Below are 22,260 nucleotides of genomic sequence, written 5' to 3'. Positions count from 1 at the left end.
AAAAGAAAGAAGCCACCATTTTGGGTCAATGGTGACCCTTCTGTGCATAACCACAGCTGTGAAGATAGCCTTTGAGCACAAATTGCACAAAAGTCAGTAGAACATGTTCACTGCCACCAGCCATACATGCATGTTTGTCACTAACAAATATTACAGGAGCAGAGAGAAAGGAGATACTAGGTAACCCCCTCAGCACTCGGCATATGGTGATGTGTGCTGATCTCACAAAAAGGAAAAGCTAAAAAGGATAAAATGTATCCCTCTATCCTTGAGAACAATAGTTCTTAAGGAAAATAAAAGAATATAAAAAGGGCTGCCCAGAGGGCTCCTAGCAACACTGCACAAAAGGTTCTGTGGGTTGCAAAATTGAAACACAGATGCCTCTAAAGTATGGAGGAAAGGAAGACTTCATAAAACATAATTAGGGGGAAAAAGGTTCCCCTCATTCAGGAGAACAAAAAAAAGGTCAAAGAGTCCAGCAAAAATTTGCTGGGGTCTCACAGGTAGAGGGGGGAGATTTGGCAAACAAAACTGAAAATCTCCTTAATAATGTAAACAAAGAATTGATCTGATTTCCAAAGTGGTTGTGTTTTATTGAGGTAATACATTACCGCTCCCCTCACAGCCAGTGTATGAAGGCTTCTTTTGCTGAATTTGTGCAATTATGCAATAAAGCTGGAAGTTCTATAGACTGGTTGACACAGAATTTTGAGATGAATTTAGGAGAGAAACGTGGATGTGTGTGCAAAACCACCTTGTCCTTGTGAATGGTGACAAATGGGTCTTGAACCGAGAGAGCCTGTAGTTCACTTACCCTCCTTATAGATATGATGGCCATGGGAAAAGCAGTCTTATAAAAGAGACACCCAAGACTGGCTTTATGCATTGGCACAAAATGAGGGCCCATAAGTTTAGTAAGGAACACATTCAAGTACCATCCGGGATTTGGATTAGAAATTGGTGGGTGCAATCTTTTGACCCCTTCCATAAGGGCTTTAATGACAAGGACTTTCCACCAAGAAAGTTTACTTTGAGAGGTGGTGTAAGCAGAAAGAGCAGCTAGATGCACTCTTAGGGACTTAAAGACAAGCCCTGAATCAAAGAGGTAAAGAAGGTATAGAACAACGTGAGAAGGTATGCATTTAAGAGGATTAATGCTAGATGGCTCACACCAAATGACAAAGCGTTTCCATTTGTTGAAATAGCAGTGTCTAGTATTAGGTTTACCTGTCTCTTTAAGGATGTCCATACAGCTCGGTGGCAAATTTAAAAGTCTGAATTCTATGACTTCAAGAGCCAGGCCGCCAAATTCAGTCTTTGAGGACACAGATGTGATTTTGTACCCTGATTTTGGTACAGCATGTTGTAAGGGCCTGATAGTTTGACTGGAAGACATCCTCATAAGGTGTGAGCACCATGGTTGACGGGCCCACATTGGAGCCATCAGGATAAGCTTGACTTGTTCCTGGTGCATCTTGTGGACTATTTTGTTGAGGAGAGAAGTCGGGGTGAGGGGGAAGCGCAATCAAATCTCCCCGAGCAATTCATCCACAGGGCGTTCCCCTTGGACTTTGTCTGGGGATAACTGGAGGCGAAGTCTGGTGCTTGTGCGTTCTCCAGTGTTGCAAAGAGATCGATTTGTGGATGACCCCAGTCTGCGAAGACGCTGTGTAAAATATCTACATGCAACTGCCACTTCGTCTTCTACGGGAAGTTGTATGTTTCTGCTGAGCATATCTGCTAGAAGACTGTGTTCCCCTGGAACATGTTGGGACAGGAGGGACATGTGTTTTAGCGCCCAATTCTATATTCAGGGCTAGTTTGGACAGACCTGGAAAGTGTGCTCCTCCCTGTTCGTTTATATAAAACATGGCTTTTGTTCTGTCTGTTAGGACTAGAATAGTTTTCCCCTGCAGCTGGTGTTGGCAGGCATTGAGAGCATTGAACATGGCTAGAAGCTCCAAAAGGTTGATGTGCTTGTTTGCAACCTTTTGCGGATGTTAAACACCATAGCAAAAGTCTAGGTGAAACTGAAGCGCTTCTCAGAGGTAAGTAAAAGTCTTGCACAATGTTTTTCAAAGTCTTTGTAGAAAGAAGGATTCAAAGTAGGGCCACCAGCTGTTTCGGCTTGTGAGTTAAAGAAGCTGTCAGCAACTCTACAGAGCAAGCACTACAAGTCTCACCAACAGAAAACAAGTGTAGTCACACAACAAGAGGTAAGTTCTCTCAGACTTTACAGTACCTTTAGATTGAAGAAAAGTGCAGCAGATGACTTCTGTTCCTGTGCAGCTCTGCAAATCTCACTGTTCCTGGGCCTCAGTCGTGGGGACAAGAGGGAGGACTTCTGGGGACTCCTGCAGTGCAATGGGATTGTCACCGGCCGCAACCAGCAATCTTCAAATAAGTGGCACTTAGGTGTTTCATCTCCTCGTGACTACCGCAAATAGCAACATCGCGGTTTCTGGCTATCGAGATGGACTTTTCTTGCTTCTGGAGTCCAGCACTCTGTGGTGGTGGCTCAGGCTCGGTCAGTCCTGCTTCCTGGGAGTCCGGAGGATCTTCCTGGAGCTCTTGGCCAGCTTAAAAGCAACGCACACAAACTGGTGTTCCCTCCCTGGCATTTCGGTTTCCAGCAGCAACTCTGTGGAAATTCAACCAGCTCCGAGAAGGATGTCCAGGTGGCTTACTTTGGAATTGATTGGTCTCACCAACTCAAGGGGAGCAGTCGTACTTGCAGGGGCTTCTCTGCCGATACGAATTTGGAGTTTCAGCACAGCAGCAGGGCTTCACCGGGCAAACCAATGGTCCAGGAGTCTCAGCAGGTGTCCTCTTCAAGTTCTTATGTTCCTTCGTCCACTGGTCGACTCTGCCTTCCAAGCCAAAAGCCTTGCCTTTTATTCAGGTTTCTCCCATTAATTCCAGCCTAGCTGTCAGTCACCCAGCAGGGTGGCTGTCCTTGCCAGACAGTCAGCCGGCCAATCACTACAGAGTCCATTTACAGTGTAAGAGACAAGCAACACCATTTCTAGGTTTTATTTCAGCTATTCACAACATCTCCATGACTAAAATAGAAGGAAAGCCTCTAGCACGTCCATGATGTGGTTATGAAAAGGTCCTGCTAAACCATACGATGGCATCCTATGAGAGGTTGAAGAGTTATTGCAGTAAGGGTGGTGAGGTATACGGAATATGCCAAGTAATTCCATTACCAACAATTATTTGGGGAGAAGGTGGAACGAGATACTAATCTGTGCTTTGGAAACTGCAGGCATGGAGATGAGGCGCGTGTGTCAAAAAAGATATAGTCAGAAGAGGAAGTGTTTTGGGTAATGCGGTGAGAATGAGAAATTAGGCACAGATGGCTTCACTGAAAAGGGGATAAAATGGGATACTGTTATTCAAACATTTTATTTGTAGCTTAGAAAAGGAGGAGCAGGTGGTAGGTAAAAACATTCATACCTACCACCAATTTGGCCTGGACAAAGATGTGGAGCATTTATTTATTTTTATTTATTTATTTGGATTTATAAAGCGCCCAGCGGCCCAAGGGCATTGTGGCGCTGTTACAGGATATTCACTTATGCATGGTACAGATAATTAATAGGCAGTGATACAGGTAAAAACATGACAGCGTTCCAAGGTTACATGGGAACGGTATTAGAATCAGTACATTTGGAAGTAGACTAGTTGAAGAGATTAGTTTTTAGCACCTTCCTGAAGGTTGTGAGGGATTGTTCATTTCATAAGTTGCATGACAATGGAATGCTTACCCCGATTCACACAGCAGAGCAAACATGCTTTGGGCAACATTGAAGCCATTCAATCCTGAAATATCTTCTATAATGTCCTATGATTTGTCTTTGGAAAGAGAAAGGAAATGGCGCAATGCAAAAATCCCTTCTGGCTTACTACTTTGATCTTAAAAGCCTCCAAGGAAAGTAACAACGCCTTCAAAGAAACTACACTTGTCTATCACACTGTGGAGAGAATATCCAGAACACAGTACCTTTTTTGGTACAGTGTATGCAACTGTAATTCCCTCTGGCAGATCAGGGATGGGACCAGATGCAGCCTTCAGCTCCTCTTCTGAAATTTCAGACACCAGTTCAATTCCTATACCAAAGAATGCAAGACTTGTAAGCAGCTGATACATTTGTAAGTTATTGCTCTGGTTACATTTAAAGCATGGCTGCAGATTTATAAGAACTATTGGTCAAGATTTGTGAGAAAAATCACAAATGCTAAAAGAAAACGTATTCACACATATATGCCAGTGGCATCTAAAACACCTCTGCAATGGGAAATGATATCAGAAGATCTGAACTTCAGTCTCGGTTTTCCTACTTGACAAACTGCCTTACAACAGCAAAGCAGTATTTCTTTATCCACAACTATGCACACATTTGTAAAGTACTGAACAAATAGAAGGATGTTTAACATGTCAACATTTTTGTTTTCATAACATTGGCAGAATATAGCACCTTGTTACTGCTCTAGGTAGAGTAGGTAAACATGTCCCTTTGCCACACAGGACACATTTCTAGTGTTGCATCACTGCTGTTTCAAGGTCATTAAGATGGAACAATGGTGTCAACAGAATCCTTCATCAAATAATATAACGTAACACTATGGGCCATTTTCCTGGAATTTATTTAATCAACTCTGGCACACAACTTTAATCGGCATATGCAGAATGTGTGACACCGCCATCTGGAGAGCAGTTTCTCACCCCATTCATTGTCCTCATGTACAACGTCTTCCTCGATTACCATCACCTCCTCCTTAGGCTGGGCTGCTTCTTTTTCCTGTAAGCAGAACGAGAACAATTTAGGCATATTACAATTCTGGTCTAAGAAATTCTTTTTCAGTTCCAGATCAAACAGGTTTGTTCTAGATCAAACACATGTGTCCTAACCGAAGAGGGGTGCAAAAGACAGTGGCTTAGTTGCATAGTGCCATTCAATCATCCAAGAATGCTGGCTGCCTTTCGGTCTCCATCAACACATCTGCTAAGAGTTTACATAGAAATGAGGAAGACAGAAAGCACTGCACACAAAGCAGAAAAGTTAAAGGGCTTCGGGAAAAGGTGTGCTGCTGCTGTCAGTGTTTTCCAGAGCAACAACTTCTTGGGGGAAGAGTTAAGCCAATGAAAAGAAAACCGAATACGAGGGGAGCTGGAAGCTCGCAAGAAAGAACTGTGGTGACCTGGTGGTTAGGAGATAACATAATATCTTTAGAATTTCAAAATAAACCTAGAAAAACTTTAAAAGCACAACTGCTAGAAAGTAACACTGAAAACATACACAAAGTTGTGTCAACATGCACAGTTCATCCAGGAAAACGCATGCTTAATCTACTCATTCCAAAAACTAGAAGTACATTTATACCCAAATGTGAAGTGTTAAGAGGTGAAATTAACAAAACTCATTAAAATCAACACAATGCCATTGGTTCTCAGAATTTGGGTGGAGATGCAAACTCCACTGAGGGGGTCTCCAGCGAGATAATACTTGGTATTTACAGAGGAGTCGGACAGAGACAAAAGAGAGAAAAGGTTCTGCTGACAGTGGACTGGGAAACCTAAAAAGGTGAGAATGCTGGTACTGCTAAGAACAATGGGTCAGACCAGAGAACAGAAGTGTGAGCTAACATTTGAGGACGGAGGGACAGGCTTTGATACAAGAAGGAAACTGAGGGTGAAGAAGACAACATGATCTACAGAGGTCAGGAGGACAGCAGGAAGCACAGAAACTTCAGAAGGTAAAGAGGTAGAGGAGAAAAGCAGGAAATCCTTGACCAGGCCTTCATGGAGCAGATTCAGGAAAGTGTGATTTAGTGACAGGACTTTATGCTCATGCATCCCTATGGAGAACAGGCGGGGGCAGAAACAGTTCTGGTAACTCCCCCTCACCCCGCCCCGTGTTAGGTAGAAGTCCCCCCAGCACTTTTTTGCTGGACTTTTGGTTGGTCCCCTGAGTGACTGGGATCCTTATTCCACACTCACTCATTCATTCGTTCGTTTACTCTATATTTTGGGATGCTTTGTATTTCTTTTTATACGTTTTTCTTGGAGGAATACCTTTCCACAAAGTCTTATGGCATCGGTCTTAACTTTTGCACCACACAGCACTCTGAGCAGTGTGGTGCGCAGAGTGTGTGGTATTTGCTTGTCCTTCTTGGTCCTTGGTTTGACTTTTGTCTTCGGCGGGAATCCTTTGTGAAGCCTGCCAAGGCTCCAGTGTGTCTGAGGACAGAAAACGAGGGAGGACGCCAAAGCTTTGCTGTTCTTTGTCTTCTGGTGTGCCTTACTGGGACCAATTCCAACTGGGGGGCTGGCTGTCCCACCACCCAGAGTTTGAATGGTGCATTGATGCCGATTGGCTGGGTTTCTGCATAAAAGGCATAGTCAGGATGACAAGTTGACCCCTGGAACCGGAGAACCGACGAGGAGGAAGAGATGTCCACATCCACTTCCAGATGACCAGAGAAGCCCTCTGAGTAACTGCTGCCGTCTGACCCCTTCTTCCAAGCGTCAGGAGAACTCTGAAGAGGACGACTCTCCCCTTTAGACTGGTGGGACCAATCAGTCTTGAGAAGACCTGCATTTCGAACCATCCCATGACGAACTAGCTGCGATCTTCATGGACAGTTTTTCTAAAGTCCTACCAAGACTTCCTTAAAACCATACCCGAGGCAATACATCAGGTCCACTCTTAGTACACGGCTGTACCGCCTGAGAATGTGGGCAGCATGGACCGAGCTGCCAGGCTCATATTAGGAGGGAGAGAGGGCTGTAGCGGTACTAAGAAATTGTAGCATACATATGGTCCAAAGAAACACAAACATTATGAGCCTCATCAGAAGTCCGGCGGTAACCCTTAAAAGTGTTGGTAACGGAATTAGGGCTGCCAATACAGCTCTGCCGGTTTGTGAGCTGGCGCAAATACCACCGACTGTAAAACCAGTCAACGCTATTCCAGCCGTCCAAACGAGGCGCAATCACAGCCGCATCACAAGGCCATGTATGGCGGTATTAGGGCCAAAAACAGGTGCCAATAACGACAGAAAACATGGCGCAGTTAACTCCAGCTGGAGCTAAATAAAGAAAAGTGCCTGAAATGAAGCTGCAGGTGATCCCAATCCACCCCACAGGGCTACATAAGGCACACCCCTACCCCAAACACTATTAAAAAGACCATGCTGCCACTAGCCACTGTGAGCAGGGACAGGCAGCTGCTCATGCTGCGCCTGGAAGTAAAGAGGCAGGACAACAAGGCCAGGGCACAGGTAGTACAGGGGGGAGGGGGGCCAGCCCAAGCAATGCGTGCATCGTTCCCCAGGGTTAGGCCCTCATCCTGGACCCTTACCGACAGGCAGTTGGTCACCCTGTACTGCCTCAACAGGAAGACCATAACAGAGCTGGTCACCACAATACAGGATGACATAGGGAGTAGGATCAACATCCAGACAACAGTGCCCCCACTGCTGAAGCAAGTGTCTGTCCTACAATTCTTTGGAACTGGCCCCTTCAGCACTCTGTGGCCATGATGCACGGCACAGCAGAGCCCACATTCTGCACAGCTTGAAGCCCTCCTGCGCCAAGTGCAACGCCACATCTCACCGTCTACCACCCCAGCCCAGGTGGTCAATGCCATAAAGGCACAGTACTATGCCGTTGCCCAAATGCCAAATGTGATTGCTGCCATGGACTGTACCCATGTTGCGTTGGTGGCTGTTAGGTAAGAACTGATGCAGTAACACTGTGTAAGACTAGACAACACTTATCTGCTTGGTATTAGGTAACCCACCTCTTGGTATAGGTCTGTACTACACAAGTTGGTAGTGTGACTGATCAGCCAGGCCTATTTCAAGAGGGGTAAATGTGAGCTGTAGAGCTGTAGCAATGAAATTCACAAATACAAGTAACCAAGTAACACTTACACTCAAAGTTTCAGTAATAAATAGTTATTTATTATCCATTTTTAAACAAGCGTTCTTTAAAAGGGGCAGGATATGTAACAATCAAATGTACTTTAAAAGACTTTTCAGAATCAGCACAAGTTAGTGGATACTCTTTGGATATGCTCTATACACAATTCCCACGCCTGGAGGTGACTTCATTCACAAGGACAGTAATGGCATTTATATATCAAGAGTTATACTTTGCAGCTTTTGAGGTTGCCGATAGGAAAGTTAAAGGAAGGAAAAAGGTTATATGGGTTCTCAGTATAGGTCAGGACAATTAAATCTTCCAATGAGATCTAGACAAGCCTTTCCCAGCAATAACAGTCTTAAACAAGTTACCACCTATGAGGGACAGAAATATCAAAGTCAATGGGCTAGGAGAGTCTGCAGGGAGCCAGGATAGCCAAAGTCAATTGGAACACAGTCTATGGAGCCAAGGAACTTCAGAGATAGAAAAGTCTTACACAAAGTTAGATAGTCTTGTAGAAATCACCTGTAGGTTCACAAGCTGTAAAGCCTGTGAAAGGAGAGCTGTAATCAACTCTTAAAAGCAGCCACTGCAAATCTCAACTGAGAAGAGCACAGCCAAAAAGACAATGAGGTAAGTACGCCAAGTCTAAACAGTACCTCTGGTTTGAAGAAGAGTGGTCCAGCTGGATTCTGTCCTGCTGCAGCGATGCAGACCACAGGTTCCTGATCCTCAGTCGTGGGGACAAGAGGGAGGACGTCTGGAGGGCTCCTGCGGCAGCAATTTGGAGGTTGTCGGCAGCTGCGGGCTCCTTTCGGATCAGCAGCACTTTGCGGTTTCAGCGCTCAGTAAACAGCACCACCGCAGATCTCGGATACTGGTTGGGCTTCCTTCACTCCTTGGGTCCTGCACTCTGGTGAGGGCACTCTAGTTCTGATCGTCCTGCTTCTGGAAGGTCCTTATGAGACTCCTGTAGCTTCTGGCTGGATTTCAGACATTGCACTTGACTACAGATTTCTCGAACCCTGGCACTCTGTTCTTGCAGCAGCAAAGAAGTACAGCCATCAGGGAAATTGGTCCAGTGGAGTTTGTCTCAGGGTTAGTTGGTCCCACTAATCCAAGGGAAGAAGTCGTCCCTTCTGGAGCTTCTCTTGTCAGCCAGAAAAAGGAGTTTCAGCACACCAGCAGGCGTGTCGATATCCGGCTCAGGTGTCGGAGCATGCTGCCTGCGGCAAGGCCATTCTGGGGAGTGAGCACGCTGGCGGCAATGAGAGCTTTTTTAGTGTTGGGGCACACGGGCGGCAATGAGGTCTTTCCAGTGTTGGTGAACGCTGCCAGCGGTGAGGGCGGCCAGGGATATGTGACCCTTCTGTCTGTGGTGACACCGGGCTGGTGTTCCCCTGTGTTTCCTGTGTGTGGGGAGGGCAGGGTTTGCATGCTGGGGCATCTGATGTTTGGCATGCATGCTTGTAGTCCTTCATGTCCCCACATCCCCTCCCTGGGTGGCACTCAAGCTTGTGGGGGTGGGTGTGGTGGTTTACTCCAATGCCATGGCCTGGCTCTATGGGGCAATGCTGTGCAGCCAGCGGGGTTGCGCTATAGTGTACAGTGATTGGCTAGCTGAGCCCATGTCGGTGTAGGGGGATGTGCGCCAACATGCTGTGAGACTGCTGCACGGTGTTGTGGTTGCTCACGCACCACAGTCCCGCTGACACAGGGTGCACCAGCAAGGGTGTGGTGTGCATGGCACTTGGAGGTCACTTGCCACCCCTTCCCGCTAAGGTAATGCACAGGGGTGTCCTGCCCCATGGCTGCAGAGGAGGGTGGCTGATATGCCTCACTCCACCCTGTTGGCATGTCCAGCTACTGGGTCTGCCGATACGTGTCCCTGTCCACTAAGGCATCAATGCTAGTGCATGCATTTGTTCTGGGGACGGTTGGGGGTGTGGTTTACTCGCCTCTTGGCTGCTGGCACCCACCTCTGCACCTCCGACTCCCTCCTTATCCAACACTGTGCTGCACTTTTCCTCCCTGTTAGGTACGACTTGGTGTAGTCACACTGGGTGAGACTACAGAACACTTATCTGCTTGGTATTAGGTAACCCACCTTTTGGAATAGGTCTCTACTACACAAGTTGGTAGTGTAACTCAAGAGGGGTAAATGTGAGCTTTAGAGCTGTACAATTGAAATCTGTAAATACAAGTAGCCCAGTAACACTCAAGGTTTCAGTTATAAATAGTTATTTATTTAATATTCAGCATTCTTTAAAAAGGCAATTTGTTTTAACAATTTAAATACACTAAAAAAAGTACTGTTCTGAGTCAAACAAAGCCAGTGGATAATCTTTGGATATGCTTCATACATTACTCCTACACCCTGAGGTGACTTCAATCATAAGGATAGTATTTGCAATTATATATCACACCAATACACTTTTGTAGACTATGAATTTCAGAAAGGAAAGGGTTAGGAAAGTAAAAAGGTTAGAACAATTTCTCAGCAATTGTGAGGACAGCTGAATCCTCTAATGAAGTCTAGATAAACCTTTCCCAGCAGTACCAATATACAACAAGCTACCACCTATTAGGGACAAATGGTATAAAAGTCAATGGATTTCGAAGAGTGTCTTTAGGGAGCCAGGACAGCCAAAGTCATTTGGACACAGTCTACCGATCTGATGCACTTCTTGGACAAAGTTAGAGTTCAGAAAAATCACTGTAGGTTCACAAGCTGTTAAACTTGTGAGAAGGGAGTTGAAATCAACTCGAAAAAGGTAAGCCAATGCAATACCCCAGTGAGAAAAGCATGGCTAAAGGCAATAAGTTAAGTACCCCAAGCCTAAGCAGTACCTTTGTTAGAAGAGTGGTCCCTCTGGATTTTGTCTTGCTACAGCGATGCAGACCCTGGTTCCTGAGCCTCATTCGTGGGGACAAGAGGGAGGATGTCTGGAGGGCTCCTGCGGCAGTACTCAGGAAGGTCGTTGCCAGCTAAAGGCTCTTTTCGGTTCAGCGGCACTTTGCGGTTTCATCGCTTTGCAAACAGCACTGATGCTGATCTAGGACACCGGTTGGACTTCCTTCACTTCCTCGGTCCTATACTCTGGTGAGGGGACTCTGGATCTGGTGGTCCTTCTTCTGGAGGGTCCTTAGGAGGCGAGGTTGCACTCGACTACTGACACTCTACTCCGGGCATTGGACCCTCGCAGCAACGGAGAGGCACAACAAGTCGGGGATGGTGTTCCGAGCGAGTTTGTCTCAGGGTTAGCTGGTCCCACTAATTCAAGGGGAGAAGTTGTTCCCGTCCAGAGCTTCTCTGTCGAGGTGAAAAAGGAGATCAGCACCAGCACAGCAGCAGGGCTCCACCTGGCAATTCAAAGGTCCAGCAGGTTGCAGCAAGCTTTGTTCATGGTTTCTTTCTTCGTTGGGTGTTTCTCCCAGTGGTCGACTCTGCCTGTAGTCCCAATACCCTTGCCTTTTAAGCAGGTTTCTCCCATTCATGCACAGCCGAGGCTGTCAATCATACAGCAGGGTGGCTGCCCTTCAGTCAATCAGGACTAGTTGCACACAGGCATTCCTAGAGACAAAGGACAGGGGAGTCTCAGGACCCTGCCTCACTTCCTGTGCTTCCAGACAAACTGGAGCCTGGGGCGGGCTTCAGGGCTGAAGCCTGCCAAAGGAAAGATAAACAAAGAGCTCAAACCTGTCTCAACGCACAGAGTAACACCCAAGAAAGACCTCACAAAAAGTGTTAGGACAGTTTTTCTGAAGTCCAACTAAAGGCTTAGTAAAACCATTCAACTGAGCAAGTACAAGACTCCACTCTTAGTATAAGGCTGTACCACCCAAGTTCATGGTAGCGTAGACAGAGCAGCCATGCTTATCTTAGGAGGGAGAAAAGGCTGTAGAATCAGTACAAATGAAATTGTTCCACAAATGGTCCCAAGAAACACCGAAACACTATGCATGTAAAAATAAAGGATTTATTTAAATACAGGTAGGCCCAGATAAATCTAGCGGTACATAAGTAACACTTTACTTGAAGGTACACAGACCAAAGTATAAACCTTATTTGGAACACCTAACAGTAGTTCTAGGGAAGTCAAAACCTTTTCATACACATTCAGTATAGGTCACAACTATTCTTGGGAAGTAAAAACCAATGGTTACTTTCACAATTACATTCAGTAATGCAAGGGCAGTAAACCCTACCAGTTGTACAGTGACTCGGTACAAATCACATAAGTCAACTGGACAATATACTTTTGTAAAAAGTGGAACACTTATTACAGGTACAGTAAAAACCTATAACTACTTTTGTGATAACACACAGTTATACTAGGTGAGTCAAACCTAAGGATGTAATATTCAATTACAGGTGCTTTTGAGATCAGTGAACACAGATAGAGATAAGCAGTAACTCTGGTAACTTATTTTTGGATGGCACACAGCTAACTCAAGGTAAGTAAACCCCATATACTTTTGTAATCTCACAATGAAGTCCAGGTTAGATCTTTCCCAGCTATACAAGTAACTTATGTATGACTTATAAGGGACAGTTAGAACACAAAGCCTCTTCTTGCGTCTGTCTAAACAGCACAGGGAAAGCAAAACCCAATGTTACACTTTACTGAATGACTCAAATGTTATTCTAGGTAGGCAACAACCTAAAACAGACTTATTCTGGACAGGCTAGCAGCAAGTCAGGGGAAGCAAGACACAGTTGGGGGACACCCATATACAATTATCCTAACAGGACTAATCTGGTGATACCAACAGTTGGGGGACACTCGTACAATTATCCTAACAGGCACAATCTGGTGAAACCAACACATTACTTTTGGGAAGAGGCACAACCTAATCACATGTGAGTAATATACCTTCACATCTACTTTCTATTAGAATGGCATAACGGTTTCTAAGGAAAGAAAGATGTTATTCATACTTTTGAGAATAGTGCATCACACATCCAAGGTAAGAACTTTTGTAACTTTTCACTCTTCGAGTTACCAACGAACACTTTTTCAAGTAAGTAAGGTTTAAACATGTATTCTCTTTTCTAGGCAAAAGGCCCAATCCAGAAGTGGGGTGACTAGGATCTAGTGATCAACAGACAGTGTCAGAAGAGGTTGTTAAGTAGCAAAAGTCAGAGTTCCTTAAGAAGACTGGGCAAACAGGTGAGTATTTTACTTCTCTAGAGTTACAAGAGGGTCCAGGGGCTTTGCAGAAGACACCCTAGCAGGATTTTAGCAGTGGGAGTGGGTGCACTGGATGAGGGGCCTCACCATCACAGGAACACCCCACAGCTACACAGAAATCCTAAGAGACTTAAGGTAAGTACATACCCAAACCAACACATTACCTCAGCATTGAAGAAGATTTTGCAGCAGGAGGACTTCAGGATCTGCAGCCAAAAATCCGGTCGGTGAATCCCTTGTCGTGGTGACTGAAAACAGGACCTTGGAAGGGACTTGCTGTAGGGATCAATGGAGAAGGCTCTAAGCAAGGTTTTCCTTGCGGCTGAATGCGGTTCTGTGGATTTGGCGCCTTTTCAAGGAGCACAGAAGACTGTAAAATCGTGGTTGAATTCTCGTCGTTACAAAGGTCCAGCACTCTGTTGAGTTGACTTTTCGGACTCGATTCGGGTCTCTGGAGACACACCAGGATGCCCACGAAGTTGCAGCGAGATTCGAAACACTGTGCACCGCACAATGGCTCGAGGTTCCAGGGTATTCCAGCCCCGCAAGGTTACCGCAACGCACGGGATGGCTCAAAATGCAGGGTTACTACATCAATTCTTGGCTAACAACATTGCACTGCAAACGGGTCAGAGCTCTCCTGGTATTAGCAGTCTGCAGCTCTGGAAAAACACAGCACCTCTGGAGGTGGCTCAAATTGCATTTAGTTTCAGGGCTGGTTGATCCCATCAGTCAAAGGGAAGGAGTTGTCCTCTTCAGAGCTCCTCCATTGCATAGAAAACGGGGTCAAGACTGCAGTGGTCGCTTCACGGTGATGCAACGGGTCTGAAGGCGTCTCTGGTCGTAGTCTTCTTTGGTCAGTTTCCAGTGGTGGACTTGTCTTTCACTTTAGGAACCTCACCTTTTATTCAGTTTCAGTACACACACACACACACCTCTGCAATCTCTCTCTCAGCAGTTTAAAGAAAGGGCGGGTGGCTGATCAATCGGGACAGCCAGACCCCCAGGGGGCACTGGTTTCATTCAGGCACTCAGGCAAAGGGCAGGGGAGTGAATAATTCCTCCCCCACTTCCTGCCTGCCCAGACAGAAGCCTAGGCAGGGACACCCAAGGGTTCCCGCCAAAGGCAAAACTCACACACAGACCTCCCCCTCCCAGGACAGTAAAAGCACTAACAAAAGAACAACCACATTAGAAATGGCTAAAAAAGAAAGGAACCACCATGTTAGCACGTGACCCTATTGTGCACAACCGAGACTGAATACAGTCTTTGGTAGAAAATAGCACAATAGTTGGTAGAACACATCGACTGCCACCAGCCATAACTATAGGGTTGTCTATGTGACTAAAAGGCCACAGGAACAGACAGAAGGGGGATACTAGGTTTCCCTTTGGCACTCCACATAAGGTGGTGTGTGCTAATCTCTCAGAGTATAACATTTTAGGAGGGATGCAAAGTATCCCCCTATCCTTAAGAACTTTAGTTAGTAAGGATAAGAAAATAATCTCAAAGCAGAACCCAAGGGGTTCCCAGCAACACTGCCCATAAGGAGCTGTGTGTTGCAAATGTTAAACACAGATGCCTTAAAAGAGATATGGGGAAAGTAGACGCCACAGTTAAAAGTAAAAAACATAGAACAGAGTTCCAAAAGTCAGAGCAAATAATGAACGAGTGGAAAACGGCTCCACTCATTCAGGATAGAAAGAAAAAGTGCTGGAGGTCCAACTAGGAGAGGGAATGAAGCATACACATGATAAATCTCACTACCAGGATGAAAGCAGCAAAATGAAAATCTTTCCTACCACAAGCTGGAAGGCTCAAGTAACTGTTTTAGACTGACTATAAAAAAAATGAGAGTAACCATTAGCCTACATCATATAAGCCAACACTAGAATTCGATATTCCTTACAATCTTCAAAGTCCATAGCTCACCATAGCAAAAGTAAATGTTCACTCTTTGGAAGCAGTCGTATGTCATCTCTCCATTTCACCCCTCTATCATGGTGTCCTTCCCCGCTTCTGCAGAGGAGGAGTCTAATGCTGAAAGGACCGTGAGAGTGGGCCACTCTGGGGGATTGTTGGAACAGTGATTCTGAAGAAGACTATTGGTTGCTGTGGCCTATGTGTTACTCTTCTCTGCTGGACCTGTTCTGTACCTCTTTTTGCTGTATTTCAACTTGTGTGAATAAACTGCTTCACTTGGCGATTATTGCGTAGAGTGCTTTTTTCTTGGGGTTTTCCAAGGAGGTTCCACCCACATAAAATAGCATCCCCCCATATACAAATATACCCATGGAGGAATGCATTCTATGATTAGGTGTTAGCAAAACGTCGCCCCTGCTGTGCAATCAAGAGTGAGTAATCCCGATTCTACATAATGCTGCCTTTGTGTATCCTGCAGTTCTGGTACCACTCGATGTTGCATCTGGCCCTTATCTAGTCACCAAACTTGATACAGAGCATGTTTACCTTATATTCTTCCTGTTTCTTTCTACAATGTTTGTCGTCGCAGTTTGGGTTGGGCTTCATGATCATCGTAGGAAAGAAATCCTGCATTGCATTGTAACCCAGGTAATAACTTACTGTACCAAACTTTAACAAATACCTAAAAAAATAAAAGAGGAAAAGTTATTTTTATGTAAAAATTAATGAGTCGATTTAAAACACAATGTTGACTTTAATGCAGAAGTGCACAAACATAAAAAAAGCCCTGTTTATTTGGGAGGTTTTGACGGATCAGTCAGATATGCATTTCACAGGTTTACGTAAGAGCTGCACACATAAAGGCTTTTAGGAAAAGCCCTCGGTGGTTCAGAGATCTGTGAAACAATGATGTCCTCATCTTTTATGGATATGCCTTACTCAAAGTTCTCTGTTCTGGTTCCCTGCACAAAGGGTCTCTGTCCATTTTTTTTTATTAAGTGTTCAACTATTCATGGCAATCTAAGTGTTGTGTCCTTGGGATGATTTTTATACAGAATCCATCATGTTTTTCATTGTATGTATTTTTGTTATATCGTTGAGTTGATGGCCAGCCGCAGAGAACTACGGAATGAAGAGACACCATTTATTCTTTGTTAAATAGGTAACTCGTTGAAGGTTTTACAAATATGGAGATCAGCCCGCCTAGCAAATTATGCTCTACAAAGCAGTGAGTAAGACACCCAAAAAATCTTGAAAGTTGAAAATTAATTTTCTTCACTAAAGAGGCATTTATCTCATACATTTAATATTTCTCCTGTAATATGAGTTATACTGTTGACATATGTTATTAGTTTTAATGTAACATTGAAAAAAATCAAATTGGATTTTTACTTAAGTGTTATTTGCAAAGGGCTCCAACACTACATACATGCTTACTTTTAACAAAATAATAATAATATTGATATAAATTAGGATCACACCAATAAGAATACGTAATTAGTACCCAACCGATAGGACACCATTATTTTCCCTGTTTTGTTCATCCCTTGGCTGAAAGGCCTTCTGCCCATCAAACAATACATCCCGACAAAGGGAGGCCCCAAGTCATTCCATGGGAGCGTCAGGGGCTTTGCTAGAGGAAAATAGGTACATTAGCTAGTAAAGCAGTTGATGTTGAGTTCCATATAAAACTTGCAAGTCACAGTTTTAAAACTCTGACCACTGTGGGATGTATTTACCCATGCATCCGAGCCCTACCTCAAAACTGTGCAGTATTGACATGGAAAACATCATGATGGCCAGAGCTTCCCAGAAAATGCACAGGGAAATGCATGAAGAATAGGCTGCCACTCATTTTTGCCGATGTTATGGGCACAGAAGGGCACTGCCTAAAACCACCATTGGACTACCCACACAGTAGTCTGAAACCATTGGGAATGGCAATGCTGATTGCCAAAAGCAAACCCATAACTGTTGGGAATTCATTTTCTTAAATCCCAAAAAGGGGTGCAGTACCAGTACTCACCACTATCAGAAAGCCGGCGTTTTAAAACACCAGATTTTACTTTTTTGTAGAAAACTGAATAAATGAACCCAAAGCAGGCCAAAGAAAGACTTACTGAGAGGTGGATCCAATGTAAAGTTATATTCTGAAGTGACTTGAAGGTTTATAACAAGACTGGCTGAGCTGTGGATTTCAGCAGTTTAAGTAAATTTGGACTGAAAGACACTAAACATCTAAATGTTTAAAAGAAATGAGTGACCTACTTTGAGTGTCACATAGGTTGCAATTGTTTAAATGTCATAGTTTTAAACTTAGAATCAGCATTCTAGCTGCATATGTAAACATTGTCTTGACTTAAACTGGGTAACAAAAAGTGACATTTTATCTGAAACCTGGCTTAAGGAACTGAATTCTGCCCACCAGCTACCCCCGACAGGAGATGAAACTTGAGTCACAGCTGTGTTCCCAGGCCTATCTGCCTTTTGCTGGCCACACTAAGGATATGCCATCTCTCTGATAATTGAATTAAGGGGAGCCCCCACAGAATACAGGAGCTCTGAACAAAGCCCTGTCCTGACTCAGGAAAATGTTTTATTGGCGGGAGTCGTAAATGGAGCTTCCACCTGGAAGGACAGGGGAGGAGCACTGCCTGTGAGAGCAAGCTGGCTTGGCAGAACTGGAAAAACCAGAAATTCAACCTTGTGCTGGGGGGAAACCACACCCCTTTGGGGCCAGAACATAACTCTAAAAAGATGAATAACTCATAGTACGGACTTGTGAAAATTATTTAAATGATACCATAATTCTTGTGATTTTTCTGCCCACATTTTAAGACGTGTTAGGACCCGGTGGTATGTTCAGGGGGGTTTTAGCGGAAAAGAGGATATTACTCAAAATGTGTGCATGTGAAAAATCTGACACTTCATCAACTAATGTCCATACTCCTTGCGCACATGTGTGTAAATTTGGGTTAATGTCCGAAATTGCAAAATCAGTTAAAAAGTGCAAATATTGCCATTTCTGAATGCAAGCTCCCAGGAAGAGCAGATTTAGACAGGGTATACCTCCTGTGATATGTGAAGGGTGCATGTAATTTTAAACAAATGTGTACCTGTGCAAATATGTTTTTTTTAATCAAATATAGATTGGGTGCAATTTGACAGGGGTGTGTCCTCTCTGCAAGCCATAAAATGACATCACTCTGACACAACTTAGCTCCCCCAATCAGGGGAGAAATGAAAGCTTGGCCAATGATAAGTGGAGAGGGGTAGAGCCTCGTGATGCTGCACACACACACCCATTTTAAAAACAGATAAAAGCAGACAGACAGGACAGATAGGGACCTTCAAATCCATTTGCAGCTGGAAGCTCTGCCGGGAAAATCCATACTTTACCTCCATCAATCTCTAGAGAAAGCTGTGCAGAAAGATCCAGACTTCAAATCCATCAATCTCCAGAATCCAGAGAGAGAGAGAGCTGACCCAGATCACTGTGAAGTGCAGAGACCAGAGTCCAGTCTAAAACCTGACCAGATCCGTGGCGAGGCCCATTCTAATTCAAGAATATAGTGTGAGTACCTAGCAAGACTGTGCAGAACCAATCTCTTAGTTAAAATAATATAATTCAATCTATTTTAATCTAAGTAGAACTGCCTCCTAACTGTCACCTGTCATTTTCTAGTTGCAAGCTGCACTTGTCTTTTTGAACTTTAAAATTTCAAATCCGAAAAACGACCTTCATTTAATCGCTTATATCTCCGTAACCGTTTGTGCTAGAGACTTGCAGTAACTTTCATCTGGAAGCTGAGATCCTAGGCTGTCCTAGGACCCCAAAACGATAGTGCTAGTCCCTATAGTTTTGCCGCAATCGCGAAAGACGCACTCGCGAATCTTGCCGCGATTTGCAAATTTCTCAACGTGTGAAAACAGCAGTTTTCTTGCTTTCAGTTGCCAAAAATTCGTTTAACCTGCTAGTTACTCCTAGATCCTTGCTAAAGTGAGCCTGGACTAATATTAACTAGATACCACTCACCCTGAACCTCCTAGAGGGAATTAAAAGCATTTTAGCATATTTTTCACTTCATTGCCAGCACATGTAAAAGCATTTTGGGCCTGTGTTTAAAACTCCGATCTGTAGTCTAAGCTTGCTGGGGTGAACTGAATTACATTTGATTGCATTTCTGAGAACTGTGTGCTTTCCTTCCATTTCCTTGCATTGCATAAAGGGGGAGGGGATTGCCAGAGAAAAGTGATTACATTGTTTTGTTGAAATCATAGAGTATTTTCTGTATTGCATTTTTCATTCAACATTACATCCATCTGAACTTATATAAAGTATTCTCTACCACCTTATTCTTCTGTTCCTATTTACAAGTGTGCTAGTGCCAGACTATCCATTATTGATTACTGATCAGATTAAGTGTGATATCCAATTATTAATTTATTATCAAAGTGTGATATATCTATACATTGTTTAATTTTTTTCAAATAAATCTTTTAAATTTGCAAAACAAACCTACTTCTTGGCTCAGTGGGGTCAGGGGGATTCCAAGAGAGGGGTGTTATATAGGGGTAGTCATCCAGAACGCATGAACTGGACATAAAGATATATCAATAAGGGTTTTCATTCAGTATCCCAGACTAGGCATTGACTTAGCTGTAGTGTTGAATTGAATCCTCTTACAAATTGGGGGCTCGTGCCGGACGTTTGGGTTAGATCTATCACTTGTGCAGATTAATACAGTGTGCCAGCTGACCAGATACACTATCCGGTCGGATCACCACGCTGTGTTACGCTGTAAAGCACTCCTCAAAGGAACGCTCTAAGAAAAAGGTCTGTTTTGCAAAAATAAAATACTAATTTCTGTAAGTCAGGACAGAGACCAATCTCTAGAATGACGACCTTAGTAGACATGAAAATAGCCAGAGAGCACTTCTTACATAAGTTATTTGTGAGAGGTGAGTGGACTCACCAGGACCGCATGGTCTGGTTGCAGGCCATCACGCAACAGGTCACTGAAACAGGGTCAGATATATGGGGAGATCAGGGTCCCCTACATGTGGCCCTGAGTGAACTATACATGGCTCCTAAAGCTAAGGATGAACAAGACAAGATGGTTAGGATAGCCGCATACCTGTACCTATATATGGGAGACATGCAGGATAAATGTACTGAAAGCCAAGATCTGGCGAATAAGCGACAGATGGCGTTAGAGAAGGTCCAATCTGACCTGGTCTCTTCTGAGCAGAGGCTGCAGGGGAGCCAGGAGTCAGAAAATGAGAGTAGACAGCACATCATTAAAATAAAGAGGGATATGGACATCCTGCAACAGGAAAAGGCTGACCAGGATACCAGGTTTCTGGCCTTGCAGAAGGAGTACCAAGAAGGTTTGGACTCCCTACTGCAGAGCCAGAAAAAGCTGGAGCAACAATTAGACTTTAATAGGGCATGTGCTGAGCAGGTAGTCACCCTGCAAAGCCACCTAGATAGGGAGAAGGCAGAGAGCAACAAACTAATTCTGAAAGACCTGGATACCCAGGCAGAGTTTGATCAGGAGCGCCAAAAAGCTGGTGCCTTTCAACAGCAGAGGGACGACCTGGCAGCACAGATGCAGGCTCTCAGTCAGGAAAGAGACACTTTAGGCCAGGAAGTCTGCCACTTAAAAAAGGAAATTGAAGAAAATCACCTGGCCCTCCAGGGGCTGGGTGACCTCCAAAAAGAAAACCAGAACTTGGTAGAGCACACCCGAAGGGTGGAAGAGGCTCTGGCAAGAAAGGAGCAGGCCAGTAGGGATGGGACTCAGGAGGTAAACCTCCTGCAGCAAAGACTGGCCCAGTTCTCCAGGACCAACCAGGAAGCACAGAGGGAAAATGAGGCCCTCTGTCAACACAATGATAGGCTCCAACAACAGGTAGCGATGCAGGAGAGACTGATGGAGTCTAGTAAGGCCTTAACTGAGGAACTGAAGGCACAAATGCAGGCTCTTGCATTGCAACAGGGAGCAGGGGCGGAAAGAGATGAGGTTCGCTGGGAAAGGGAAACTCCGGAGCATAACCTCAGGAGCCCTAGTACCAGAGGCCCTCATACCTCTCAGTCCCTGGACTATGCCACCCCCATGTCCCCTGGCGCACATGAGCACAGGGCCACAGGGATGGCAGATTACTATCCAGCCAGAAGCATGGGGCTCATAGGCCAGTACCACCCAGGAATGGAGGGGCGGGCATCCGGGTATGGGCACCCAAGCACAGTGCAATTTGATGGGGAACCCCAGGAGAGTAGGCCCATTAAGGGCATCCTGAAAACCTCTGCCCAGTTAGGTCAGTGGGGGGGGGGTACCCATCAAATCCTGGCAGCAAGAAGGGATCTGAAGACTCCTCTGAGCGGTACAGGACACAGGAGACCAGGTCCCCACATTCTGCCAGCCATTCCCAGGCTCGCAGAATCCGGGAAAACCTGGAAGAACAGACGGGAACCTCTGGGAGCAGTGCCTCTGAGTCAGAAGATGAATGGACCAGGGTTACCCGGACCAAAAGGGCCAATAAGACAAAGGGCCTTGCTTAAGGACCCCTTAAAGCAGATTAAGGCAATCAGGAGCGTCATCACGCCGTATCATAAGAATGCCAAGTATTCTGTTTGGGAGCACTTAGAGTTGTTTGAGCAAATGATGGAGACTTTCCATTTGAAGGACAGCCAAAGCTGTATCCAATATGTAAAGTGGACATTCTCCCCAGAGTACTCCAGTTTCTTTGCAGGGCTGGAGGACCAAAATCATTCCAGGTGGTCCACCTATAGGGCGGCCATATTAAAACATTTTTCTGTTCACAGAAATCCCCAAGAGGCTCGCAAGGCAGCCTACAATTTACAATGTGGGGAGGATCAGGCCCCACAAGAATTTGTGCAGGAGTTAAAGCGTGCTTTTGCACAGACCACAAGAAGGGTGCGCACGGATAGCAGAGAATTTATTAATACGTTTTTCCATGCCTTGCCCAAATACATAATGACCCAGCTCGTGAGGGATTTTCACGAGAAAAGATCTTTAGACTGGGTCATTGAACAGGCGACCCGGATCTATGAGGTGCAGAAGCCAATAGAAAATAAAAATAATGCGCCCAAAAACCCCAAAGCCAACAGCACCCCTGCTGCTGCCAAGGTGGCAGAGGTAAAGGTCACCCCCGTTTTGGATTTGGAGATGGGGGGGGCCTAA

At 44.9% G+C, this 22,260-nt stretch overlaps 1 protein-coding gene across 2 annotated transcripts in view; it reads right to left on the bottom strand.

Moving 5' to 3' along the window:
- UBA5 (ubiquitin like modifier activating enzyme 5) overlaps positions 1-22,260 on the bottom strand; it is a 131,483-nt gene that overhangs the window by 5,866 nt on the left and 103,357 nt on the right. For both annotated transcript variants that reach the window (XM_069648693.1, XM_069648694.1), the window contains exons 9-11: positions 15,599-15,734; positions 4,730-4,805; positions 4,007-4,113 (exon numbers count right to left, since the gene is read on the bottom strand). In XM_069648693.1, the coding sequence (XP_069504794.1) occupies positions 4,007-4,113; positions 4,730-4,805; positions 15,599-15,734 (319 nt within the window). The remainder of the gene's footprint in view (positions 1-4,006; positions 4,114-4,729; positions 4,806-15,598; positions 15,735-22,260) is intronic.

Source organism: Ambystoma mexicanum, chromosome 2q (genome assembly GCF_040938575.1).
Source record: "Ambystoma mexicanum isolate Mex_15411 chromosome 2q, UKY_AmexF1_1, whole genome shotgun sequence".
NCBI lineage: Eukaryota > Metazoa > Chordata > Amphibia > Caudata > Ambystomatidae > Ambystoma > Ambystoma mexicanum.
Note: the sequence above shows the minus strand (reverse complement) of the source record. Positions and strands in the feature narration are given on the sequence as shown.